This window comes from Hyla sarda, chromosome 5 (assembly GCF_029499605.1).
Source record: "Hyla sarda isolate aHylSar1 chromosome 5, aHylSar1.hap1, whole genome shotgun sequence".
Lineage (NCBI taxonomy): Eukaryota > Metazoa > Chordata > Amphibia > Anura > Hylidae > Hyla > Hyla sarda.
In genome coordinates, this window is record NC_079193.1 from 133080264 (window position 1) to 133104043 (window position 23780).

At 42.8% G+C, this 23780-nt stretch overlaps 1 protein-coding gene across 5 annotated transcripts in view; it reads right to left on the bottom strand.

The window, feature by feature from the left end:
• The window catches only part of PKD1L1 (polycystin 1 like 1, transient receptor potential channel interacting), a 329432-nt gene that overhangs the window by 211406 nt on the left and 94246 nt on the right, over positions 1-23780 (bottom strand). For all 5 annotated transcript variants that reach the window (XM_056520283.1, XM_056520285.1, XM_056520284.1 and 2 more), the window contains 8 exons: positions 21942-22148; positions 21601-21782; positions 18097-18318; positions 16829-16989; positions 13733-14086; positions 12806-12898; positions 9430-9495; positions 9179-9349 (listed from right to left, as the gene is read on the bottom strand). In XM_056520283.1, coding sequence (XP_056376258.1) covers positions 9179-9349; positions 9430-9495; positions 12806-12898; positions 13733-14086; positions 16829-16989; positions 18097-18318; positions 21601-21782; positions 21942-22148 — 1456 coding nt within the window. The remainder of the gene's footprint in view (positions 1-9178; positions 9350-9429; positions 9496-12805; positions 12899-13732; positions 14087-16828; positions 16990-18096; positions 18319-21600; positions 21783-21941; positions 22149-23780) is intronic.

The following is a 23780-nucleotide window of genomic DNA, read 5'->3' on the forward strand; positions in this document are numbered from 1 at the left end:
ATCAATTTTTCTCTTCCGTCCATGCCCAGGGAGATTAGCTACTGTGCCATGTGTTGCAAACTTCTTAATAATGTTGCGCACTATGGACAAAGGCAAATCTAGATCTCTGGAGATGGACTTGTAACCTTGAGATTGTTGATATTTTTTCACAATTTTTGTTCTCAAGTCCTCAGACAGTTCTCTTCTCCTCTTTCTGTTATCCATGCTTAGTGTGGCACACACAGACATGCAAAGACTAAGTGAACTTCTCTCCTTTTTATCTGCTTTCAGGTGGGATTTTTTTATATTGCCCACACCTGTTACTTGCCCCAGGTGAGTTTAAAGGAGCATCACATGCTTGAAACAATCTTATTTTTCCACAATTTTGAAAGGGTGACAATAATTTTGTTCAGCCCATTTTTGGAGTTTGGTGTGACATTATGACCAACTTGCTTTTTTCCTCCTTTTTTGGTTTAGTTCCAATACACACAAAGGTGAAAAAAACATGTGTATAGCAAAACATGTGTTACTGCAATCCTTTTCTGTGAGAAATACATTGACGGCCATGACTGTAGGTACCTTGATCGTAAGACATATTATATCCAAGTAATATACATAGCAGTAATTTATGATTGAAAGAAGGGAACATATTAAAGGGGTACTCTGCCCCTAGACATCTTATCCCCTATCCAAAGGATAGGGGATAAGATGTCAGATCGCCGCGGTCCCGCTGCTGTGCACCCCCTGGATTGCCGCTGCGGCACCCCGCTGTCATTACTGCACAGAGCGAGTTCGCTCTGCACGCAATGATGGGCAGTACAGGGGCCGGAGCATCGTTACGTCACGGCCAAGCCCCCCCCCCCCCCCCGTGACGTCACGGCCTGCCCCCCTCAATACGAGTCTATGAAAGGGGGCGTGGCAGTCATCATGCCCCTGCCATAGACTTGTATTAAGGGGGCGAGCCGTAATGTCACGAGGGGCGGAGCCATGACGTCACGCTGCTCCGTCCCATGTATCGCCCATCATTACGCACAGAGCGAACTCACTCTGTGCAGTAATGACAGCGGGGTGCCACAGCGGCGATCCCGGGCTCCCCAGCAGCGGGACCCCGGCGATCTGACAACTTATCCCCTATCCTTTGGAGCAAGATCTGCCCAAATTAAGAGGTACACCCCTCTTAATACATTTGGTACATATTTCTTAATCTCCATGCATCAGACTTTGAAACCTATGACAGCTATGAGTAGATGTCAAGCTTATTGTACTTATTGTAGAAAACAGGCATAGGCAGTATGAAAAGGAGAAGAGTCACAAATGTATACATAAAATGTGTCTCATCTCAAAAGTTTGTCACATATGTGGTATCCAGGATGGGAGGTGTTACCCCGTGCTCCTGCTGTCCTGTCAGGCAGCCTCCTTCAGTGTCCCTTAGGCCCCCCCCCCCCCCCATTGTAAATATGTTTTACCATGTAAAGTGTTATAAAGTGTAATGTTGCTTTAAGAGTTATACCATGTGATATGTCATGTGATCGTTACCCAGGAGGTACCAGTGACCAGATGATCCCAAGAGTGACCAATGGTCTCCCTGCTAGTCTCCCCCATATAAGCCTTTCTCTCTTTGAGTCTGCTCTTCTGCTAAGGTCCAGTGCAGTCCTGCCTAGTGTGTGTGTCCAGAGTGTTGGTGACCTCAAAGTCCAGTCTTGCAGCCATCATCAATAGTGTTGAGCGGCATAGGCCATATTCGAATTCGCGAATATTCGCGAATATATGGACGAATATTCGTCATATATTCGCGAATATTCGCATATTCGTTATATTCTCGTTTTATTTTCGCACATGCGAAAATTCACGTATGCGAAAATTAACACATGGGAAAATTAGCATATACAAAATTAGTACACGCGAAAATTCGCATATGCGAAAATTCGCATATGCTAATTTTCGCATATGCGAATTTCCGCGCGCCAGTCTCACACAGTAGTATTAGAGCCTTCTTTACACCACACAAGCTGGAAGCAGAGAGGGATGATCACTGTGATGTGTACTGTAAGAAAAAAAATATATATATTCGTAATTACGAATATATAGCGCTATATTCGCGAAATTCGCGAATTCGCGAATATGCGATATTCGCGAATAATATTCAAATTGCGAATATTCGCGAGCAACACTAATCATCAAGTCAAGTAAGCTAAAGTCACAGAGTCAAGTCAAGTCAGTCCCTGTCATCTGTCAAGTCAGCATGGTCTGCATTCAATTGGCCAGTCCTATTACAAGTCCCAGCAAGCCCTTAAGGTCTCAGCATCACTGGTCACCTCCTTGGGCCCTGGCTGAACCGTATAGACTTTACCAACTGTCTACCCTCAGTAAAGCTACCGTTGTCCGTAACTTGGCGTTGGAGTCTTTATTGCCCCAGTGCCTAGCCCAGAATCCAGCAGTATACCTTCATGTGGTTGTAGGCTAAACCATGCCCTGGCATCACCAATACAAAAGGTTAATGCCATCTGCCCATATGGTAACAACATCTGCCCTGCACTACACACCTCGCCACCACACATCTATGAGGACAACAGGTTCCCCCTTGTTTTTAGCATTTTTGTTGCTGAGAAAATTAGAAAATAGACCATGTGATCTTGATATCTCCTAATATTGAAGACTGGAAAGTGCAGAGATAGAGCTGCAAAAATGTGGTCTCCTGAGGGAACCAACTAAGGCCAAGTTCTCACTTTATCTCATTGATGATACATATGCATATTTTTTTCTATTTTTGCAAATATATAATTACAGTATAGTTTGCTATGCTGCCGATTTGAACGTGCATTAGCTGAAAATAATAATAATACTAATGTTGATCCACACGAGGGATCATGGATTCCCATTGAAATTAATAGGACATGGATTACAGAATACTAGACTTTTTTAAACAGTGTGTGCACTGGTGGCCACTTTTTAATAGGCTTCACTATTAGACTATTACACTATTAGATAAAAAATGCAGACATATTTTGTTGCTATTTTATGGACGTATATGGCACAATGGAGATAGAATGGAAAACGCACTCACCACTATCTTGTTCGGATTACAGTGTCTTTATTGCAGCGTGTACATCATACATCATTTGCAGGATTGAAAAGAATCAGTATCCTGTCCAATGGAGAAGACAGGCACCAGGTCTTACTTAAGAAAGATGTGCAGTATCTATGTGTTGTTACGCCGAGCGCTCCGGGTCCCCGCTCCTCCCCGGAGCGCTCGCAACATCCTCGCTATGGCAGCGCCCCAGTCAGATCCACTGACCGGGTGCGCTGCGATACCGCCTCCAGCCGAGATGCGATTTGCGATGCGGGTGGCGCCCGCTCGCGATGCGCACCCCGGCTTCCGTACCTGACTCGCTCTCCCTCGGTCCTGTCCCGGCGCGCGCGGCCCCGCTCCCTAGGGCGCGCGCGCGCCGGGTCTCTGCGATTTAAAGGGCCACTATGCCACTGATTGGCGCAGTGGTTCCAATTAGTGTGTTCACCTGTGCACTCCCTATGTATACCTCACTTCCCCTGCACTCCCTCGCCGGATCTTGTTGCCCTTGTGCCTAGTGAAAGCGTTCCCTTGTGTGTTCTTAACCTGTGTTCCAGACCTCCTGCCGTTGCCCCTGACTACGATCCTTGCTGCCTGCCCCGACCTTCTGCTACGTCCGACCTTGCTTTTGTCTACTCCCTTGTACCGCGCCTATCTTCAGCAGTCAGAGAGGTTGAGCCGTTGCTAGTGGATACGACCTGGTTACTACCGCCACATCAAGACCATCCCGCTTTGCGGCGGGCTCTGGTGAACACCAGTAGTGACTTAGAACCGGTCCACTAGCACGGTCCACGCCAATCCCTCTCTGGCACAGAGGATCCACCTCCTGCCAGCCGGCATCGTGACAGTAGATCCGGCCATGGATCCCGCTGAAGTTCCTCTGCCAGTTGTCGCCGACCTCACCACGGTGGTCGCCCAGCAGTCACAACAGATAGCGCAACAAGGCCATCAGCTGTCTCAACTGACCGTGATGCTTCAGCAGCTACTACCACAGCTTCAGCAATCATCTCCTCCGCCAGCTCCTGCACCTCCTCCGCAGCGAGTGGCCGCTTCCAGCCTACGACTATCCTTGCCGGATAAATTTGATGGGGACTCTAAGTTTTGCCGTGGCTTTCTTTCACAATGTTCCCTGCACTTGGAGATGATGTCGGACCAGTTTCCTACTGAAAGGTCTAAGGTGGCTTTCGTAGTCAGCCTTCTGTCTGGAAAAGCTCTGTCATGGGCCACACCGCTCTGGGACCGCAATGACCCCGTCACTGCCTCTGTACACTCCTTCTTCTCGGAAATTCGAAGTGTCTTTGAGGAACCTGCCCGAGCCTCTTCTGCTGAGACTGCCCTGCTGAACCTGGTCCAGGGTAATTCTTCCGTTGGCGAGTACGCCATACAATTCCGTACTCTTGCTTCCGAATTGTCCTGGAATGATGAGGCCCTCTGCGCGACCTTTAAAAAAGGCCTATCCAGCAACATTAAAGATGTTCTGGCCGCACGAGAAATTCCTGCTAACCTACATGAACTCATTCATCTAGCCACTCGCATTGACATGCGTTTTTCCGAAAGGCGTCAGGAGCTCCGCCAGGATATGGACTTTGTTCGCACGAGGCGTTTTTTCTCCCCGGCTCCTCTCTCCTCTGGTCCTCTGCAATCCGTTCCTGTGCCTCCCGCCGTGGAGGCTATGCAAGTTGGCCAGGGACTACAAATGGACCCAGACAAACTCTCTGCCGTCTTAGATTGGCCACGCCCCTCCGGACTCCGTGCTATCCAACGTTTTTTGGGGTTCGCCAATTATTACAGACAATTTATTCCACATTTTTCCACCATTGTGGCTCCTATCGTGGCTTTAACCAAGAAGAATGCCAATCCTAAGTCATGGCCTCCTCAAGCGGAAGACGCCTTTAAACGGCTCAAGTCTGCCTTTTCTTCTGCTCCCGTGCTCTCCAGACCTGACCCATCTAAACCCTTCCTATTGGAGGTTGATGCCTCCTCAGTAGGAGCTGGAGCGGTTCTTCTACAAAAAAATTCTTCTGGGCATGCTGTTACTTGTGGTTTTTTTTCTAGGACCTTCTCTCCGGCGGAGAGGAACTACTCCATCGGGGATCGAGAGCTACTGGCCATTAAATTAGCACTTGAGGAATGGAGGCATCTGCTGGAGGGATCAAAATTTCCAGTTATTATTTACACCGATCACAAGAATCTCTCCTATCTCCAGTCTGCCCAACGGCTGAACCCTCGCCAGGCCAGGTGGTCTCTGTTCTTTGCCCGGTTTAATTTTGAAATTCACTTTCGCCCTGCCGACAAGAACATTAGGGCCGATGCTCTCTCTCGTTCCTCGGATGCCTCGGAAGTAGAGCTCTCTCCGCAACACATCATTCCTCCTGACTGCTTGATCTACACCTCTCCAGCCTCCATCAGGCAAACTCCTCCAGGGAAGACCTTCGTCTCTCCACGCCAACGCCTCGGAATCCTCAAATGGGGTCACTCCTCCCATCTCGCAGGCCATGCGGGTATCAAGAAATCCTTGCAACTCATCTCTCGTTTCTATTGGTGGCCGACTCTGGAGACGGATGTTGTTGATTTTGTGCGGGCCTGCACTATCTGTGCCCGGGATAAGACTCCTCGCCAGAAGCCTGCTGGTCTCCTTCATCCTCTGCCTGTCCCCGAACAGCCTTGGTCTCTGATTGGTATGGACTTTATTACAGACTTACCCCCATCCCGTGGCAACACTGTTGTTTGGGTGGTCGTTGATCGATTTTCTAAGATGGCACATTTTATTCCTCTTCCTGGACTTCCTTCAGCGCCTCAGTTGGCAAAACAATTTTTTGTACACATTTTTCGTCTTCACGGGTTGCCCACGCAGATCGTCTCGGATAGAGGCGTCCAATTCGTGTCAAAATTCTGGAGGGCTCTCTGTAAACAACTCAAGATTAAATTAAAATTTTCTTCTGCTTATCATCCTCAATCCAATGGGCAAGTAGAAAGAATTAACCAGGTCCTGGGTGATTATTTACGGCATTTTGTTTCCTCCCGCCAGGATGACTGGGCAGATCTTCTACCATGGGCCGAATTCTCGTACAACTTCAGAGTCTCTGAATCTTCTTCCAAATCCCCATTTTTCGTGGTGTACGGCCGTCACCCTCTTCCCCCCCTCCCTACTCCCTTGCCCTCTGGTTTGCCCGCGGTGGATGAAATAACTCGTGATCTTTCCACCATATGGAAAGAGACCCAAAATTCTCTCTTACAGGCTTCTTCGCGCATGAAAAAGTTTGCCGATAAGAAAAGAAGAGCTCCCCCCATTTTTTCTCCCGGAGACAAGGTATGGCTCTCCGCTAAATATGTCCGCTTCCGTGTTCCCAGTTACAAATTGGGACCACGCTATCTTGGTCCTTTCAAAATCTTGTGCCAAATTAATCCTGTCTCTTACAAACTTCTTCTTCCTCCTTCTCTTCGTACTCCTAATGCCTTTCATGTCTCTCTTCTTAAACCACTCATCATCAACCGTTTCTCTCCTAAACTTATTTCTCCCACTCCTGTCTCCGGTTCTTCGGACATCTTTCCTGTAAAGGAGATACTGGCCTCCAAAAAGGTCAGAGGAAAAACCTTTTTTTTGGTTGACTGGGAGGGCTGTGGCCCTGAAGAGAGATCCTGGGAACCTGAGGACAATATCCTAGATAAAAGTCTGGTCCTCAGGTTCTCAGGGTCCAAGAAGAGGGGGAGACCCAAGGGGGGGGTACTGTTACGCCGAGCGCTCCGGGTCCCCGCTCCTCCCCGGAGCGCTCGCAACATCCTCGCTACGGCAGCGCCCCGGTCAGATCCACTGACCGGGTGCGCTGCGATACCGCCTCCAGCCGGGATGCGATTCGCGATGCGGGTGGCGCCCGCTCGCGATGCGCACCCCGGCTTCCGTACCTGACTCGCTCTCCCTCGGTCCTGTCCCGGCGCGCGCGGCCCCGCTCCCTAGGGCGCGCGCGCGCCGGGTCTCTGCGATTTAAAGGGCCACTGCGCCACTGATTGGCGCAGTGGTTCCAATTAGTGTGTTCACCTGTGCACTCCCTATGTATACCTCACTTCCCCTGCACTCCCTCGCCGGATCTTGTTGCCCTTGTGCCAGTGAAAGCGTTCCCTTGTGTGTTCTTAGCCTGTGTTCCAGACCTCCTGCCGTTGCCCCTGACTACGATCCTTTCTGCCTGCCCCGACCTTCTGCTACGTCCGACCTTGCTTTTGTCTACTCCCTTGTACCGCGCCTATCTTCAGCAGTCAGAGAGGTTGAGCCGTTGCTAGTGGATACGACCTGGTTACTACCGCCGCAGCAAGACCATCCCGCTTTGCGGCGGGCTCTGGTGAACACCAGTAGTGACTTAGAACCGGTCCACTAGCACGGTCCACGCCAATCCCTCTCTGGCACAGAGGATCCACCTCCTGCCAGCCGGCATCGTGACATGTGTGAACAAAAGGAACAGCAGAGCCTCTCATTGCATAGTAGTCTTGCCATTTTTACACATCTGAGGAAGGGGCGTTGTATGCCCTGAAACGCGTTATGTTGTGGCCAGTATTTATCTTTTCACTGTATTAAATTTCTTTTGGTGTAAAAAAATTCAAGTGCACCATCTCCTATTTGAAACCAAGCGGTTGCGCCTGGACCTGTTTTTTTTGTATGTTTGCTATCTTTACTTAAGAAAGAAGCCCGGTGGATTATTCACTTTAATGCAATTGGACCACTGGGGCTTAATGGAAAAAAACAAAATGGGTGCCTTTCTCTCATAACTATGCCTCTCAGGTCTGTGTAGATTGAGATTTCTTATGGCTATTTACATAAGCATTGTTTTTAAATAAGTTGTTTTATGTTCACTCACCTGTTTATGTTGCCACGGCAACTTCACTCCCTTGTTCCATAAGTACCTCCCCTAGATGCTTAATGCGTCAGTGCGAGCCAGAGGAAGCGCCCACGTGCACAAAACTAGTTGTCGCCCCCTGCACGCCCCCTCCCTGTGTCCATCTCCAGCTCCCTGTGCACGTTTGTACCAGAAGCTAGCGTCTGAAGATTTTATGATGTACACGCTGCAATAAAGACACTGTAATCTGACCAAGATTGTGGTGAGTGCAGTTTCCATTCTATCTCCATTGTGCCATATCTGTCTACTATTACCTTTGGGAACACTGCACCTCCACTCGGAGAACCGTCACATGCATGCTTCATTGGTACGTCTAAAACCGTATTGACACCATCTACTGCAGTCCCTATATTTGCGGTGCCGGACATACATTCTCCAGTACATTTGGTTATTTTATGGACGTGTTTTGCTATTCATTTTAACATGTTATTCATTTTTCCAAGTGTACTTGTCAGGGGAAAAAAAATTTGTCCTAGGCTACTCTGAGCGAGTTGTTCCCATAGACTTGCTTTATGAGACATAGACTATGTTTGCACAGTGTTTTTCAGGCATATTTCCTTTGGAAAAAATGTATCCGCAAAATTGCATCTGCATTTTTAACATTAATGTGCTCTATGTAAGTCTGGTAAAGCGGCGGTGTGTGCACACAATATGTAAAAAATACAGCCACTTAGTAAATAAATGAAACATCACTTATTTTCAAAGCTGTAAAAATGCGGCCATATTTTTTTTTTTACCTATGCATTTTCCTTTTCCACACAAATGCGATACACCTGAAAAAAAACTGTGTGAGCCTAGCCATAGAGTCCATCTTTATCTCTCAATCGCTGGGGGTCTGAACACTCAGGCCCTGGCCAATCAAAACTTTTGATATGTCTCTATAACATATTAAACATTTTCTGGAATGACAGAAAAATCTTTGGCTATGTTCACATCTGAGTTGGAGCTCCTTTGTAGAATCTGTTAAATAGCAGGAACTGATGTGAATAGTACTTATGTCCCCTTGAATCCTGCTAAGTAAACAGACACCAGACAGAAAGCCAATGAATGCCATTATAGTCAATGAGATTTATTGGTGTCCATTGTGCAACGGACAGTCCAGCTTTGTTTTTCTGTGGTAAATGGTGAAGTCCCCAAACAAAGCCTTCAAAACAGAGGTGATTGAGGACTTAGTCAACAAGCAATATAGATTATTCCTGACATATGAGAGAGCAAAGATTAACATTTCAAGTCGCTAATATCATACCTGAAGTAGTATAGCTGCTAAATATTTCAGGACCAATTGGCAGTTTTAACCAGTGAACCATAGGTAAAATATGTGGTGTTGTATCTGTCAGATCCACAAAGTTATCACCAGTATTTGTAGCAGTATCTCCATCTGAAAAGCCATGTGTAAGATCAAAGTCACCTAATTCACCTTAAAAAAGAAAGGAATTCAAAAAATTATCCTCAATATGACCTAAAATTGTACGGAATCGTAAAAAAAAGTTAACTTACTTTCAGTCCTTGTTCCAGAACCTCCAATACCTTCCACAATATTACCAAATAAATGTGTGTCAAAATCTGTTAAAAATAGAAATGTTATATATTTGACTTAATTGATAAAATGCAAGTAGGAGAAGGGGTTAAAGGGGCCGTAAACAGATAATCTCTTTGTATCTGGGCTCAATCTGGGGAATAAATGAAGAAAAAAATTATACCATCCCCCGATGTCAGCCTGGTCCCGGCTGAGCAGACCTTTATGCTTTTGTTTCATCACCTAGGAAGCACCCGAGGAGGGTCACCACTACCACCAATGTTATCAAAAGCAGGAAGTGCTCAGCCATGATCAGGCACTGCTGGAATGAATGCAGCAGGGAAGCAGGGTAGGTGAACATAAGTTTGTTTGTTTTTTCGTTTTTTTTTCTCAGCCCGAGCACGAAGACTTTGTTCCAACAACCCCTTTAATATTGTGCAGTATAGTTCCCCAATTTAATAATTTTTATTTCCTCTTTATTTCAAATGTTATCTCCAATCCCAGCTTTATCATTGTTCCGTGATACAATACAATTGGGACCATGGAAGAAGTTTTTTCTTGTGTTTTTTCCTGGTGTTTTTTTTTACCTTTGAGTGGAAATTGCATTTTTGGCCCCTTTGACATTTTTTCAAAATTTGTTGGGTACCAAAAAAGAAGAAGCATGGAACAAGCACAACTTTATATAATTTTCCTCTGTGCACGTGTTGCCAAGGGTTTAAAGAGAGACTGGCATCTATATTTAATCTGATATGCTGTGTGATTCTTTGTCTAAGATAATGTTGGTTTTATCTGAAAACATTGGCCTCACACGTGCACCATTTAAACAGCTGCTCAGTGGGGGTGCCAGAAGTTGGAACATGTTGGAACATGCTCATCTAATATTGGTGGTCTGGAGGATGGGCCATCATTATAAAAACCCAAATAGCCCCTTAAGACAAAAATAGACAAATCCTAAGGCCATGTTTCTACTTGGTTTTTTTGTGGCCCCAAAAAATGCAAGAGAAAAAATGCAAGCGAAAAAACACCAGAAAAAAATCCACAGCACTTTCCTGTGTTTGGCGTTTTTTTCTTGCGTTTTTTAGCCTTTGAGTGGAAATTGCATTTTTGGCCCCTTTGTCATTTTTTTCAAAATATGTTGGGTACCAAAAAAATAAATAAATAAATAAATAAAAGGATGTGGTAGTGATGGGAAAAAAATTATTTAATGAAATAAAAAAAATGTATAACAAAATTTTTATAAATTTTTAAGAAAGTGTGTGTGTGTTTCACTTTTTTTCTCTCTATTTTTTAGGTAGTACTACTACTCCCAGCATGGAACAGACTGCTCCATGATGTGAATAGTAGTACCTGTACTAATAGAAATATCGCTCCGGGTGTCACTCCTGACACCCCATGCGATCGTCCATAATAGAGCAGAGATGCTGAGTGGCTCTATACAGCGCTCGCATCTCTGCTCTGTACTACGGGCCGGCCAGTGATGTGAATAGAAATTCATATCACTCATTCATATTTTACGCCCAGAGTGGGGATTGGCCAGATGGTGGCAGCCAATCCCCGCTCTCAGCGGGAAATATGAATGAATGATGTTCTATTCATATCACTAGCCGCCGGAGTATAGTGCAGAGATGCAGAGCGCAGGAGAAAGCCGCTCCGCATCTCTACAATAGATAGGATGATCGCATCAGGTGTCAGGAGTGACACTCGCTGTTATCTTTCCTTAACTGCAGGTACTACTATTCCCAACATGGAACACACACTGCTCTATGCTGGGAGCTGTGGTACCTGCATTAATAGACAGATCGCAGCAAGTGTAACTTTTGACACCTGTTGCGATCTGTTTATTAATGCAGGTACTACAGCTCCCAGCAATGAGCAGAGTGTGCTCCATGTTGGGAGCAATAGTACCTGCAGTTAAGGAAAGATCACAGTGGATGTCACTCCTGACACCCGCTGTGATCCTCCTGTATAATGTATAAATGTGGCTGTCCGCTCTTCTCTGGTCCCCTGCACTGATGTATATATATATATATATATATATATATATATATATATACACCTGTTCATTTTTCCCACAGAGAGTTGTGATTGGCTGGAACCATCTAGCCAATCACCGCTCTCTGCGGGAAATATGAATAGGTGTATATATACGGCAGTGCAGGGGACCATAGAAGAGCAGCCAGCTGCATCTATACATTATACAGGAGGATTGCAAGGGATCCGGGGCAATCTGTCAATTAGTACAGGTACTACTACTCCCATCATGGAACAGTGTGTTTCAGGCTGGGAGTAGTAGTACTACCTAAAAAGAAATAAAAAATAAAGGGAAAAAAAAGGGAAAAACACACACACACTACATTTTTATTATTGTCGGCTACATTTTTTGTGCCCTGCCTGCCCACATAAATTGATCCCTGTTTAAAAAATTCATTAAAATTTCATTATAAAAAAGAAAAATTTCGGTAGATACAATTTTTTCCATCACTACTGTATCTTTTTTTTTAATGGTACCCTACGAAAATTTATTAAAAAAGGTATCTCCATCACTTTTTTGGGAAAGTCCAAAAAATAATAAAACCCGCCTGCAAAAACAGCAAAGTTAAAAACCACATGTTTTACTTGGCGTTTTTTACTTCCATAGACTTCTATGGGAGAAAAACGCCATGATTTCAGGGGAAAAAAACACCATAGGCTCAACATGGTGCGCCTTAGCAAAACTGCAAAGTAGCTGAAAAAGAGTGAAAAAACGCCAAAAGGATTAAAAAAAAAACCCCACCAAACTGAAAAATGCAAAGTGGAAAAAAAAAATTTCGATTCCTCATTGATTTACAGCTAACATCTTGCTGCAGCATTTTTTCAATGTAAAAATGCCATGGGGGCCGTTTTGGCTTTTTTTTGGGGGGGGGGGGGGGGGGGGAACGCACACACAAAAAAAACAAGTAGAAACTTAGCCAAAAGGTGTTAAAGAAATTCATGGAAGCAACAATCACAACACCTTGGAGGACATTTATCATTTTCTTTAGAGCTGTTTTTGTGTATAGATTTGACTCACATTTGGCACAGCGCTGCACCTCTATTTTTGTGCCTTTTTGGTAAAAACATTTATTTTTTTTTTTAAAGTGTGTACAGACCAGCTGTTGAGGTTACTCTTATGCAGTGGTAATGAATTTATCAACTTAGACTTTTTGTGAAATAGCACAAGAAAAGGCGCAAATACATGCACAAAATTTATCACATGCCCTGCGACCATTTATAAAATTTGGTGCTCCTACACATTACCAGCACACAAAAAAGTGTATAAAAATGCTTCACTGCCTCCCTTGTCCTTAATACAGTTCTGTCAAATGTTCCTTAACTCACCATTAGGTGTCTGATCTTTGGTATCATTTCTTAATAGATTCCCTCCTTCTCCATCTCCACTTATGAAGCCACTCATATCATAAGTATCCAGTTCTGGTGTTTAGTACAAAAAGTGTATATTTATTTATTGATAATATTAAGCATAAAATAGCAATTACATACTTATCAGATTATTGTTCTAGTTACAGTATAAAACTATATAAAACACATATAATGATGATAAAAGATATGTAAATACACCTCATTGACCAATCTAAATTATCCAGGTGGGAAAATTGTTGATTCTTTATTACTTTGGTAATTACTGATGGTACTGGAATGTACTACTAAACATGAAGGGTAGAGATGAGCAAACTTACAGTAAATTCGATTCGTCACAAACTTCTCGGCTCGGCAGTTGATGACTTATCCTGCATAAATTAGTTCAGCTTTCAGGTGCTCCGGTGGGCTGGAAAAGATGGATACAGTCCTAGGAGACTCTTTTCTAGGAATGTATCCACCTTTTTCAGCCCACCGGAGCACCAGAAGGCTGAACTAATTTAAGCAGGATAAGTCATCAACTGCCGAGCCGAGAAGTTTGTGACGAATCGAATTTACTGTAAGTTCGCTCATCTCTAATGAAGGGGGAGGGGGGGGGATTTAATAACTATTTATAAGTTGAAAATTTTTGTGCGAGCCCCAAATTTGTATTTTCCATATATATTCATATGGATGGCATTTATCTTTCAATTTATAGTGTTATATGGAATCCTACAATGTAAAATGGGGCAATGTGCCACTCCAACAGAGGATCTTTCTCTATAGGACTAAAGAGGGCAGGAAAATCTACTGAAAATCTACTTAAAATTTTAAATAGCTATAACTATACATAAATATACTTTTTAATAAGTATGATATATATTTTGAAGTCACTTTTTAGTAAATTACCTTTGTCATTTAGACCTGAATCACTTGACTTATGCATTGTTGACCCTCGGCCCATGATATCTCTACCGCCTGAAGATCCTTCCTCTAGAAGATCAAGATTTGATTCTGAGATCTTCATCATGTACATATCATGTACTGATTCCGTGCTTTCTGTATTACCAAATGTAATTTTTGGTAAATAAGTTGATTCAAGCAAATGTTCTGTAACTTGCTTTTCTGCATCAACAGATGTAGGGTAAACTGTACTTAATGTAATCTGTAAGGTCGGCACTGTTGTAGATGTTTTATTTTCGAGTACGTTTTCACTAAGTGCACTTGGAGCTCCCATACTTTCTTTCAATCGACAAAATGGAACTGTAAAAAACATATTTTATGTATACTACATCAGCTCAGTAATTTATACCAGGGCTTGCATGCATTACATTATACATATAAGTGATGGATAAACAGAAAAAACAGTATGGAATTAATCAGAATGGTATTTATGGACTAGACGAAGCCTAAGCATATTTTCCTGTTTGAGACCGTACAACAACACTAAGAGGAAATGACATCTAATTATATGTGTACCATAATTACCAAATACTTTCTATCATCGTTTATCTTCTATCTATCATTCCTTTTCCCTTCTGCCATCTTTTTTTTTCTCTTCTTTTTCTCTATATTCATTCCCCATTTTTCAATTCATCCATTCATGCCAACCTATATCCCACATTTTTTGCCCAGGTCCAGGATAAGTAATAGAATCCACATGCCAGGTCCACTACAAGCAGCAGCAGCCGCCATGTGGCTGGTAGAAGTAGCAGAACCAGCAAGCCAACGTTGTCCATCTCCTCCACAGGATGTGTTATTTTGGAGAATACAGCCATTATGGCTCATTCTCAATCTCAGGAGGAAAAAGAGTCTGAAATTTGACATCGAGCCAGGTATCCGTGAATTCCGTCTCCTCTATAGTCATGTACCACAGTAAAAGAAGCCTTCCTAGCCTGTCCCTTCCATCATCTCTGTCTTTGCTGCCCCCTCCTAGTGAGACCCTACTGTTTCTTTGAACAGGACCATGGGTGCTAAGGAGAAGGATAGTGATTAGGATAGTTGAGTGAGGAAATTCAGCTTTTATGTAAGAGCCAAGCTTAGGTAGGGCCAGAACATCTGCAAAATGTATCAGACAACCTAGGAGCAGGCATTGGGGACATTTTATTTGTACATGTATGCTCTAGAAACAAAGCCTTCAAGAGAAGTGACACAGTCAGGTGGTGGTGTATGGTACGCTGCCTTGTGGGAAATCTTCTGTACCTTCCCAGAGGAAAAACAAGCTCAGTGCTGGAACATAAAGCAAACAGTAAGACGTGGCCCGGGCCCAACTGTAGGAACTATTGCTCTACGTAAGCACATGAACTGACATCGCAAGACCACATGGGACAATCCAAATGTCGCACAATCTCAACAAAACCATGCTGCTGTTGAGACAGCAGCTCTCAGTCCCAGCCATTTGCCCAGTAGCCAGGCCTCATCCACATGCAGTAGATCCTATGTGTTGTCCTCATAACTTAAATATTTCGAGTGGGGCTTCATACTGAAAAAAATGGACATAGATCAGGGCACTTCTCCAATGGAAGGATAAGAGTTGACTTCCAAAGTAAAGATTAGAACATTTATTTAATATAGTGCTATGCATAAAAAGCGTTTCTAGTCCAGATTTTGGGCTCATAACCAAATATTACGGTATCACCACCACTACCCCTGCTATCTAAAGGCTACTATTACCTCTAGTCCACCACACCTGCAGTCAACTCTCTACAAATACCACCAGTCCACCAACTCTGCTGTCCAAACTACCACCAGTTCACTACTACTACTGGGCATGCGTAAGCACAGATCTCCCCTCCAGTACTTACTGCGGTACTTACATTGTACTACTGCAGATGCAGCTACTTCTACCACCACCTTTGTTGCTGCTACTTCCAATCTTAGGGTGCTTTCACACCACATTTTGTACTTACGGTTCCCGAATACGGTTGGGAGGGGGGGGGGGGGCTTAATCGCGGCGCCCGCACTCAGCCGTATTCGGGAACCGTATTTAATGCATGTCTATGAGCCGACCGGAGTGAACCGCAGCCTCTGGTCGCCTGCGTTTTCGGCCGTATGCGGTTTCCCGACCGCAGGCAAAAACATGGTCAACCGCGTTTTTGCCTACGGTCGGGAAACCGCATACGGCCGAAAACTGCTTGGAAAGAGCAATTGCTTTTTCTGGTACCTACGTGTGCATTTTCACACCGACAGGCAACCACAAAAAAAATTTTTTGTGCCTTTTGGCGTCTCAGGTTTTCCCAGGTTGCAATGTGACCTGAGACATTACATCACTAGTCAGGTGTTCAGAAGGAGGCTGCTTTTGCTTCAATGGGTGGAGCCAGGGAGAATAATTGTAGTCTTACAACAGCTGAAGGCACCCTGGTCAGAAAACACTGGTCTATAGCATGGAAAGGATCACAGGTGTGTTTCAATGGGTGGGGTGGCTGATGTGTGGAAGGGAGAAAAGTGACCTTATAAACAAGGAATTATGGAATTTGTAGTTTAAGCAAATAAACTCCAACAGGAAATAGCCAGTTCACAAAAGGATAGCCAAAGTTTTACGGTGTTTTATGGTGATCCTTCATAAGCATGTCCATTGCTGTCTGGCAGGTACTTTCTAAAATCACCCAATAGTGGATAACCCCTTTAAATTCTGGACATGTCCGAGCGGCCATAGTGTCGAATGATTTAGTTGGCGCTTACAGCAATATTTCTTGGCAGAGAGTCTGTAGTTCAAATCCAGCCTTTGTTCATCACTCTGCTCATATCTTCCCTTCTCATTTTTCCTCTCTCTTTCAAGTGTTTTGGTGTTCTTACATTATTCATTTTACCCATTTTCTTATTTTGCACTAAATAAGTGAGATTAAACCATATGAGTATCGTATTTCTAGTTTGTAAAAAGGTGGAGTTGTGAGAACTGGCAGAGGTATCACCACAATAAACATAATACTACCACACAGAACATTTGGTAACCGATCCTATTTTTAGCCTGCTAGAAGCAATTAGGGGCTGAAGGCAAAATCTTACTGTCTGGTGTGCTGGTTTCTGTTCCATTGATCAAGTATAGATTCCATTGATACGATATATCACTTGGGTCACTGCAGTCTGCACAAACAGCCTTCACTGAAAACTGTTGGTTCCAGTTAATAAAAAGCCCTCTACATTCTATACATGTCATTTCAATTGACCTGAGACAAAAAAAAAAAAATAGCAATACAGATGATGAGGTTATACTCTAATAACAATCTATTTAAAAAAAATCATTACTAAAAAAAAAATTTAAATATAACTGCTTTATGCAGTATCGGTTAAGAATAGAGGAAGATTTATCAAATCTTGTATAGAAGAAAAGTGGAGCTGCTGCTTATATCAACCATTCAGATCACTTCTTTGATTTTCAGGAGACCTTCTTAAAAATTTAATTGGTTGCTATGGGCAATTGGTCAACTTTTCCTCTGCACAGATTTTGATAAATCCCCTGCCCCCCCCCCCCCCCCATTATTTTTAACTGTATAAAAAAAATAGAATTTTTGTTAAAAGTGACAAAAATAATTAGTTACTTAATAATAATTCTATAAAATCCAATAACAAAGAATTATTATTCTATGTTTTCTGCCATGTCTCTTGTCATCTATGCTATCTATGCCATGTCAGTCATCTATGCTATTAGAAATCGGGTTCATGTTACAAGCAAGTTGAAAACCTGCTAATACTGCCTGGTAGCCGAAGTAGAGAAGTGATGTAGGGGTAGGCTTGTGCAAGGTTCGGTTTATCTGACTAGGTGACTTATGTGCCAGTGGGAAATCCAGTAAGAATGGTTTGGTCCATTCACTCAGATTTAAGCTCACGCATGCAGAAAACAGGGTGAACAATTCATACTACAGGAGATATTTATTTAGCTTCTGCATGGCCTAAGGGCCTTATTACACAGGGCAATTATCAGACAAATAGGCCAATACCTGTCCTATGTAACAGGGCCAGCGATCAGCTGACAAATGAGCAAACGCTTGATGGTCAGCTGACTGCAGTTTTGACAAGTTAAAGAATCAGTGTTGGTTGGCTGTACATCCGTACTGTAATAGGGCACGTGTGGCTGACAGCTGACAAATTAAAGGGCAGCACACATGGACCAGTGACTGTGTGTCCCTGGACGCCCAATACTGAGAAGTGTAATAGGCTTGGTAAACAAACATCCACCTAGGAAACCGTCGCTCATATCGAGTGGGAGTAGGGCTGTGTAATAAAGCCCTTGATAAAAAAAATGTATGTACACATGTGCTTCTAGCATTACTTACCTAAAGTTTGTGTTGTAACTGATAGATAAAAATGTTTCAGCACTTGAAGATTTGCGATCTCCATTAGACACAATTAAAGTGAAATGAAACTGATCACATCTGTCATTGAGCCAAGCCATTGGGAAGGTCATAACAGCATCAGTGCTATGAAGCAAATTTGACACACTTGAGTCAAAGCATGAATACTCATGAATAGACATTGCAGTACAGCTCCAATGGAACCTTTAAAACATGAAAACAGATTTGTCATAAAGTAAAGAAATATAAAAAGGAGGCTTGTCCCATATACCATACATATGTGTTTAATGAGGGTAAAGCATACAATAATAGTTGATACATTTAAGCACATAACTCCCCAAAAGCCTAGCTGGATGATATATTTAAAGGGGTACTCCACTGGAAAACTGGTGCAAGAAAGTTAAACAGATTTGTAAATTAATTCTATTAAAAAAACTTATTTCTTCCAGTACTAATTAGCTGCTGAATACTAAAGAGGAAATTATTTTCTTTTTGGAACACATAGCTCTCTGCTGACATCATGACCACAGTGCTCTCTGCTGACATCTCTGTCCAATTTAGGAACTGTCTAGAGCAGCATATGTTTTCTATGGGGATTTTTTCCTACTCTGGATAGTTTTTAAAGTGGACAGAGATGTCAGCAGAGAGCACTGTGGCCATGATGTCAGCAGAGAGCTCTGTGTTCCAAAAAGAAAAGAATTTCCTCTGTAGTATTCAGAAGCTAATAAGTACTGGAAGGATTAAGATTTTTTTTATAGCAGTAATTTGCAAATCTGTTTAACTTTCTGGCACCAGTTGATAAAAAAAAAAAAAGTTTTCCACCAGAGTACCCCTTTAACGACGAGCGCTGTAAATGTACGTCCTGGTGAGGTGGTACTTAACGCACCAGGACGTACATTTATGTTTTAAGCTTAACCGCAAGCATCGGAGCGATGCCCGGATCATGCACGGCAGGTCCTGGCTGCTAATCGCAGCCAGGTAACCGCCCGTAATGGTGGACACCCGCAGTCCCACGGATGTCCGCCATTAACCCCTCAGATGCCGTGATCAATACAGATCACGGCATCTGCAGTATCGCGGTCACTAAAATGGATGATTGGATCGCCCACAGCGCTGCTGTGGCGATTCGATCATCCAGCACGGCAGACAGAGGTCCTCTCACCTGGCTCCGTTGCCTTCCCGGCGTCTTCTGCTCTGATCTGCCTTCCCACAGACCAGAGCAGAAGATGACCGATAATGCTAATCAGTGCTGTGTCCTATACTGTGTCCTGTGCACTGAACAGGATTAGCAATCGAGTGATTGCTATAAATAGTCCCCTATGGGGACTATTAAAGTGTAAAAATAAAAGTAAGAGTAAAAAAAAATTGAAAAACCCCCTCCCCCAATAAAAACGTAAATTGTCCCATTTTCCCTATTTCACCCCCAAAAAGTGTTAAAAAAATATTTGATATACATATTTGGTATCGCCGCGTGCGTAAATATCTGAACTATTAAAATAAAATAGAAAAGCACAAGAATAGGATGGGCACTGCAAACACCTATAAACTGAGCTGTGCACAATGAGCTAAAGGAAGCTACAGATAGTTCCTAGGTGTAGTAAGAAGTCTTGGGGAGCTAGACAGTAGTAGCAAGCATGTACAACGGTATCTTTATGCAAGAAGAAAATGTCTGCACTCACCACTTAACTTCAAAGAAAATTCGGACTTTATTCAGCATAGCAGCAATGTCCATAGAAAATTCAAAAAATACACCCAGGTGATCAGGGAGGGGGAGCAGTTAGCGGCTCTGCGGACGAAGTGTTAAGGAACTACAGCACCGTTTCTCATCCGGAAGAAGCGTCACAGACGAGAAACGGTGCTGTAGTTACTTAACACTTCGGCCGCAGAGCCGCTAGCTGCTCCCCCTCCTTGCTAACCTGGGTGTATTTTTTGAGTTTTCTATGGACATTGCTGCTATGCTGAATAAAGTCCGAATTTTCTTTGAAGTTAAGTGGCGAGTGCAGACATTTTCTTCTTGCATAAAGATACTATTAAAATAAAATGTTAATGATACCGTACGGTGAACTTCGTGAACGTAAAAATAAAAAAAGTCCAAAATAGATGTTTTTTATAACATTTTATCCCCATTTTTTTAATAAAAAATGGATTAAAAGTTCTATATAAGCAAATATGGTATAAATAAAAAGTACAGATCATGGCGCAAAAAATTAGCCCTCATACCGCCACTTATACGGAAAAATGAAAAAGTTATAGGTCTTCAAAATAGGGGGATTTTAAACGTACTAATTTGGTTAAAAAGTTTGCGATTTTTTTTTAAGCGCAACAGTAATAGAAAAGTATGTTATCATGGGTATCATTTTAATCACATTGACCCAAATAATAAAGAACACATGTCATTTTTACCGTAAGTTGTACGGCGTGAAAACAAAACCATCCAAAATTAGCAAAATTGTGGTTTTCTTTTTAATTTCACCACACAAGCCCTATACTAGTCTGTGTATGAAAATATAAAAGATTTTTCGAAGGCGAGGAGGAAAAATCGAAAACGTAAAAATGTAAATGTAAATTGTCTGCGTCCTTAAAAGGGATATTCCGCCCCTAGACATCTTATCCCCTATCCAAAGGATAGGGGATAAGATGTCAGATCGCCGCAGTCCCGCTGCTGGGGACCCACGGGATCCTCGCTGCGGCACCGCGCTATCATTACAGCACAGAGCGAGTTCGCTCTGCACGTAATGATGGGCGGTACAGGGGCCGGAGCATCGTTACGTCACGGCTCCGCCCCTCGTGATGTGACGACCCGCCCCTTTCAATACAAGTCTATGGGAGGGGGCGTGGCGGTCATCACGCCCCCTCCCATAGACTTGCATTAAGGGGACAGGCCGTGATGTCACGAGGGGCGGCGCCATGACGTCACGCTGCTCCGTCCCCGTATCGCCCGTCATTACGCACAGAGTGAACTCGCTCTGTGCTGTAATGATAGCGGGGTGCCGCAGCGGGGATCCCGGGGGTCCCCAGCAGTGGCACCGCGGCGATCTGACATCTTATCCCCTATCCTTTGGATAGGGGATAAGATGTCTAGGGGCGGAATACCCCTTTAAGGCCCAAATGGGCTGCCTCCTTAAGGGGTTAATCATAACTATAATCATAATTAAAAGGGTGCTACGAACAAAAGGGATAAAAATCACATCCATTGGTCCTAGAAATGTTTTTATAAATTACTCTTATTAACTAATTCTTGAAAATGGAACTGAAAGTAATTAAATCTGTGTGACTTTGGCATCAGTGGATTTGAAAAAAAAAAATTCTCTGTAATATCCCTTTAATACACATCGTACCCCACCCACACTAAAAATGTCTAAATTTGAGATTAAATTAAGGATAGGAATGTACAAATAAATAAAGTCTGTAAATATGCAAAGAGTTTATTGCATAATGGAAGTATCAAGACACTTTCTATATTTAGAAATGCATTTGTTTATCTACCTTAAATGAGCTCCAGGATTATCTGGGTCAAAAGATGGTGTCCCATTTAATGTAAAATATTCAACGGTGGTTTTATCGATGAAAAAATGATGCCCATTTGCAATCACGCTGACTGGATCACTGGGCTGAACTTCCACTGGCACCGTGTAATTGCTGTAAACCACATTTCCAACTATTTGAACCTGAAAGATTAAACTGCAATTAATATAATAGATAAAATGTTTTCTGCTGCATAATGAGGTCATGCAATATATACTAAGTGATCCATTGCAATGTTCAGTTAATCAGAAAGAAGTATCATGTCACTAGAAGCCTATTATGCAGTTACATAGTGTACCTACCCGAGATAGTGCTGTATAGTTCCCATAATCTAGGGAAAATGCTGGCAATGTAATCGTTTGCTTTTTATTGTCAATATGAGGTGGTAAAGGAATAACAGTGCCATCGTATTTCAAAAAGGTCCAATAGTAATACAGTCCTTGAGAAATATTGCATAGTATTGCTGCTTCAAATGTCACTCCAAGATGTAGTTCTTCGTATCTCCTAATCTAAAACAATAAAATTCATTCAATACAGACTATTCAGATATTTCTCCAGACACAAACACAAATGTATCACAGATAGTATCATAATTCATAAGGTTGAAAAAAGTCCATCAAGTTTAACCTGTATTCCTATTGTGTCCCTACTATGTTGATCCAGAGGAAGCCAAAAAAAAACCTCATGAGGCAGATGCCAATTGCCCCATACTAGGGGAACAATTCCTTCCTGACTCCAAATATGGCAGAATAAATCCCTAATCAACATCCTATCCCCATAAATCTCATATCCATAACCTGTAATGTTATTCCTCTCCACAAATGCCTTCAGAAGAGAATTCCACTGTCTCACTGATCTTACAGTAAAAAAAAAAAAAACATCTGTGCTGGTGTAGAAACCTTCTTTTATCCAGACATAGAAGATGCCCCCTTGTTATAGATACAGTCCTGGGTACAAATAGATCATTGGAGAGATCTCTGTACTGTCCCCTGATATATTAATACTTAGTTCACCCCTAAGATGTCTTTTTTTCTACACTATATAACCATAATGTTGATAATCTTTCTGGGTACTGTAGTCCTCCCATTCCCCTTATTACTCTGGTTGTCCATCTTTTAACCCTCTCCAGCTCCACTATATCTTTTTGGTACACTGGTGGCCAGTACTGTACACAGTATTCCATGAGTAGCCTGACAAGTGATTTGTATGGTTGTAACACTATTTCCTTGTCATGGGCATCTATGCCCCTTTTAATATACCCCATACTTTTATTTGCCTTGGCAGCAGCTGCCTGACACTGGTCACTACAGTTAAATTTACTGTTAAAGGGGTACTCCGGTGAAAACCTTTTTTCTTTTAAATCAACTGGTGGCAGAAAGTTAAACATATTTGTAAATTACTTCTATTAAAAAATCTTAATCCTTCCAGTACTTATTAGCTGCTGAATGCAGACTACAGAGGAAATTCTTTTCTTTTTGGAATGCTCTCTGATGACATCACGAGCACAGTTCTCTCTGCTGATGTTATTATAATAATAATAACACTTTATTTATTGTTGTCCATGGTGGGATTTGAACCCAAGTCCCCAGCACTGCAAGGCAGCAGTGCTAACCACTGAGCCACCATGCTGCCCTTAGCAAACATCTGCTATGCACGGTTGCTAAAATGGACAGAGATGTCAGCAGAGAGCACTGTGCTCGTGATGTCATCAATGTTCCAAAAAGAAAGGAATTTCCTCTGTAGCATTCAGCAGCTAATAAGTACTGGAAGGATTAAGATTTTCTTAATAGAAGTAATTTACAAATATGTTTAACTTTCTGCCACTAGTTGATTTAAAAGAAAAAAAAGGTTTTCACCGGAGTACCCCTTTAACTAAAATTCCTTTTCCATGTCAGTCATTCCATGTTGAGTTATCCCATTTAATACATATTCCCAACCTGGATTTTTCATCTCATGTACATAACCTTGCAGGTGCGGGTCCTCTACCCCATTGTATGTGTGCTCAATTGCACTTGGGGTTGAGCACCTGTTATCACCTTGAGACTACGTGGTTTTGTTTTTTTGTTTAAAGTTAGTCATGTTGTATGCATCCACATACACGTTTATCAGGTGTCAGGATGTGATTGTGGTACTTGTGACCG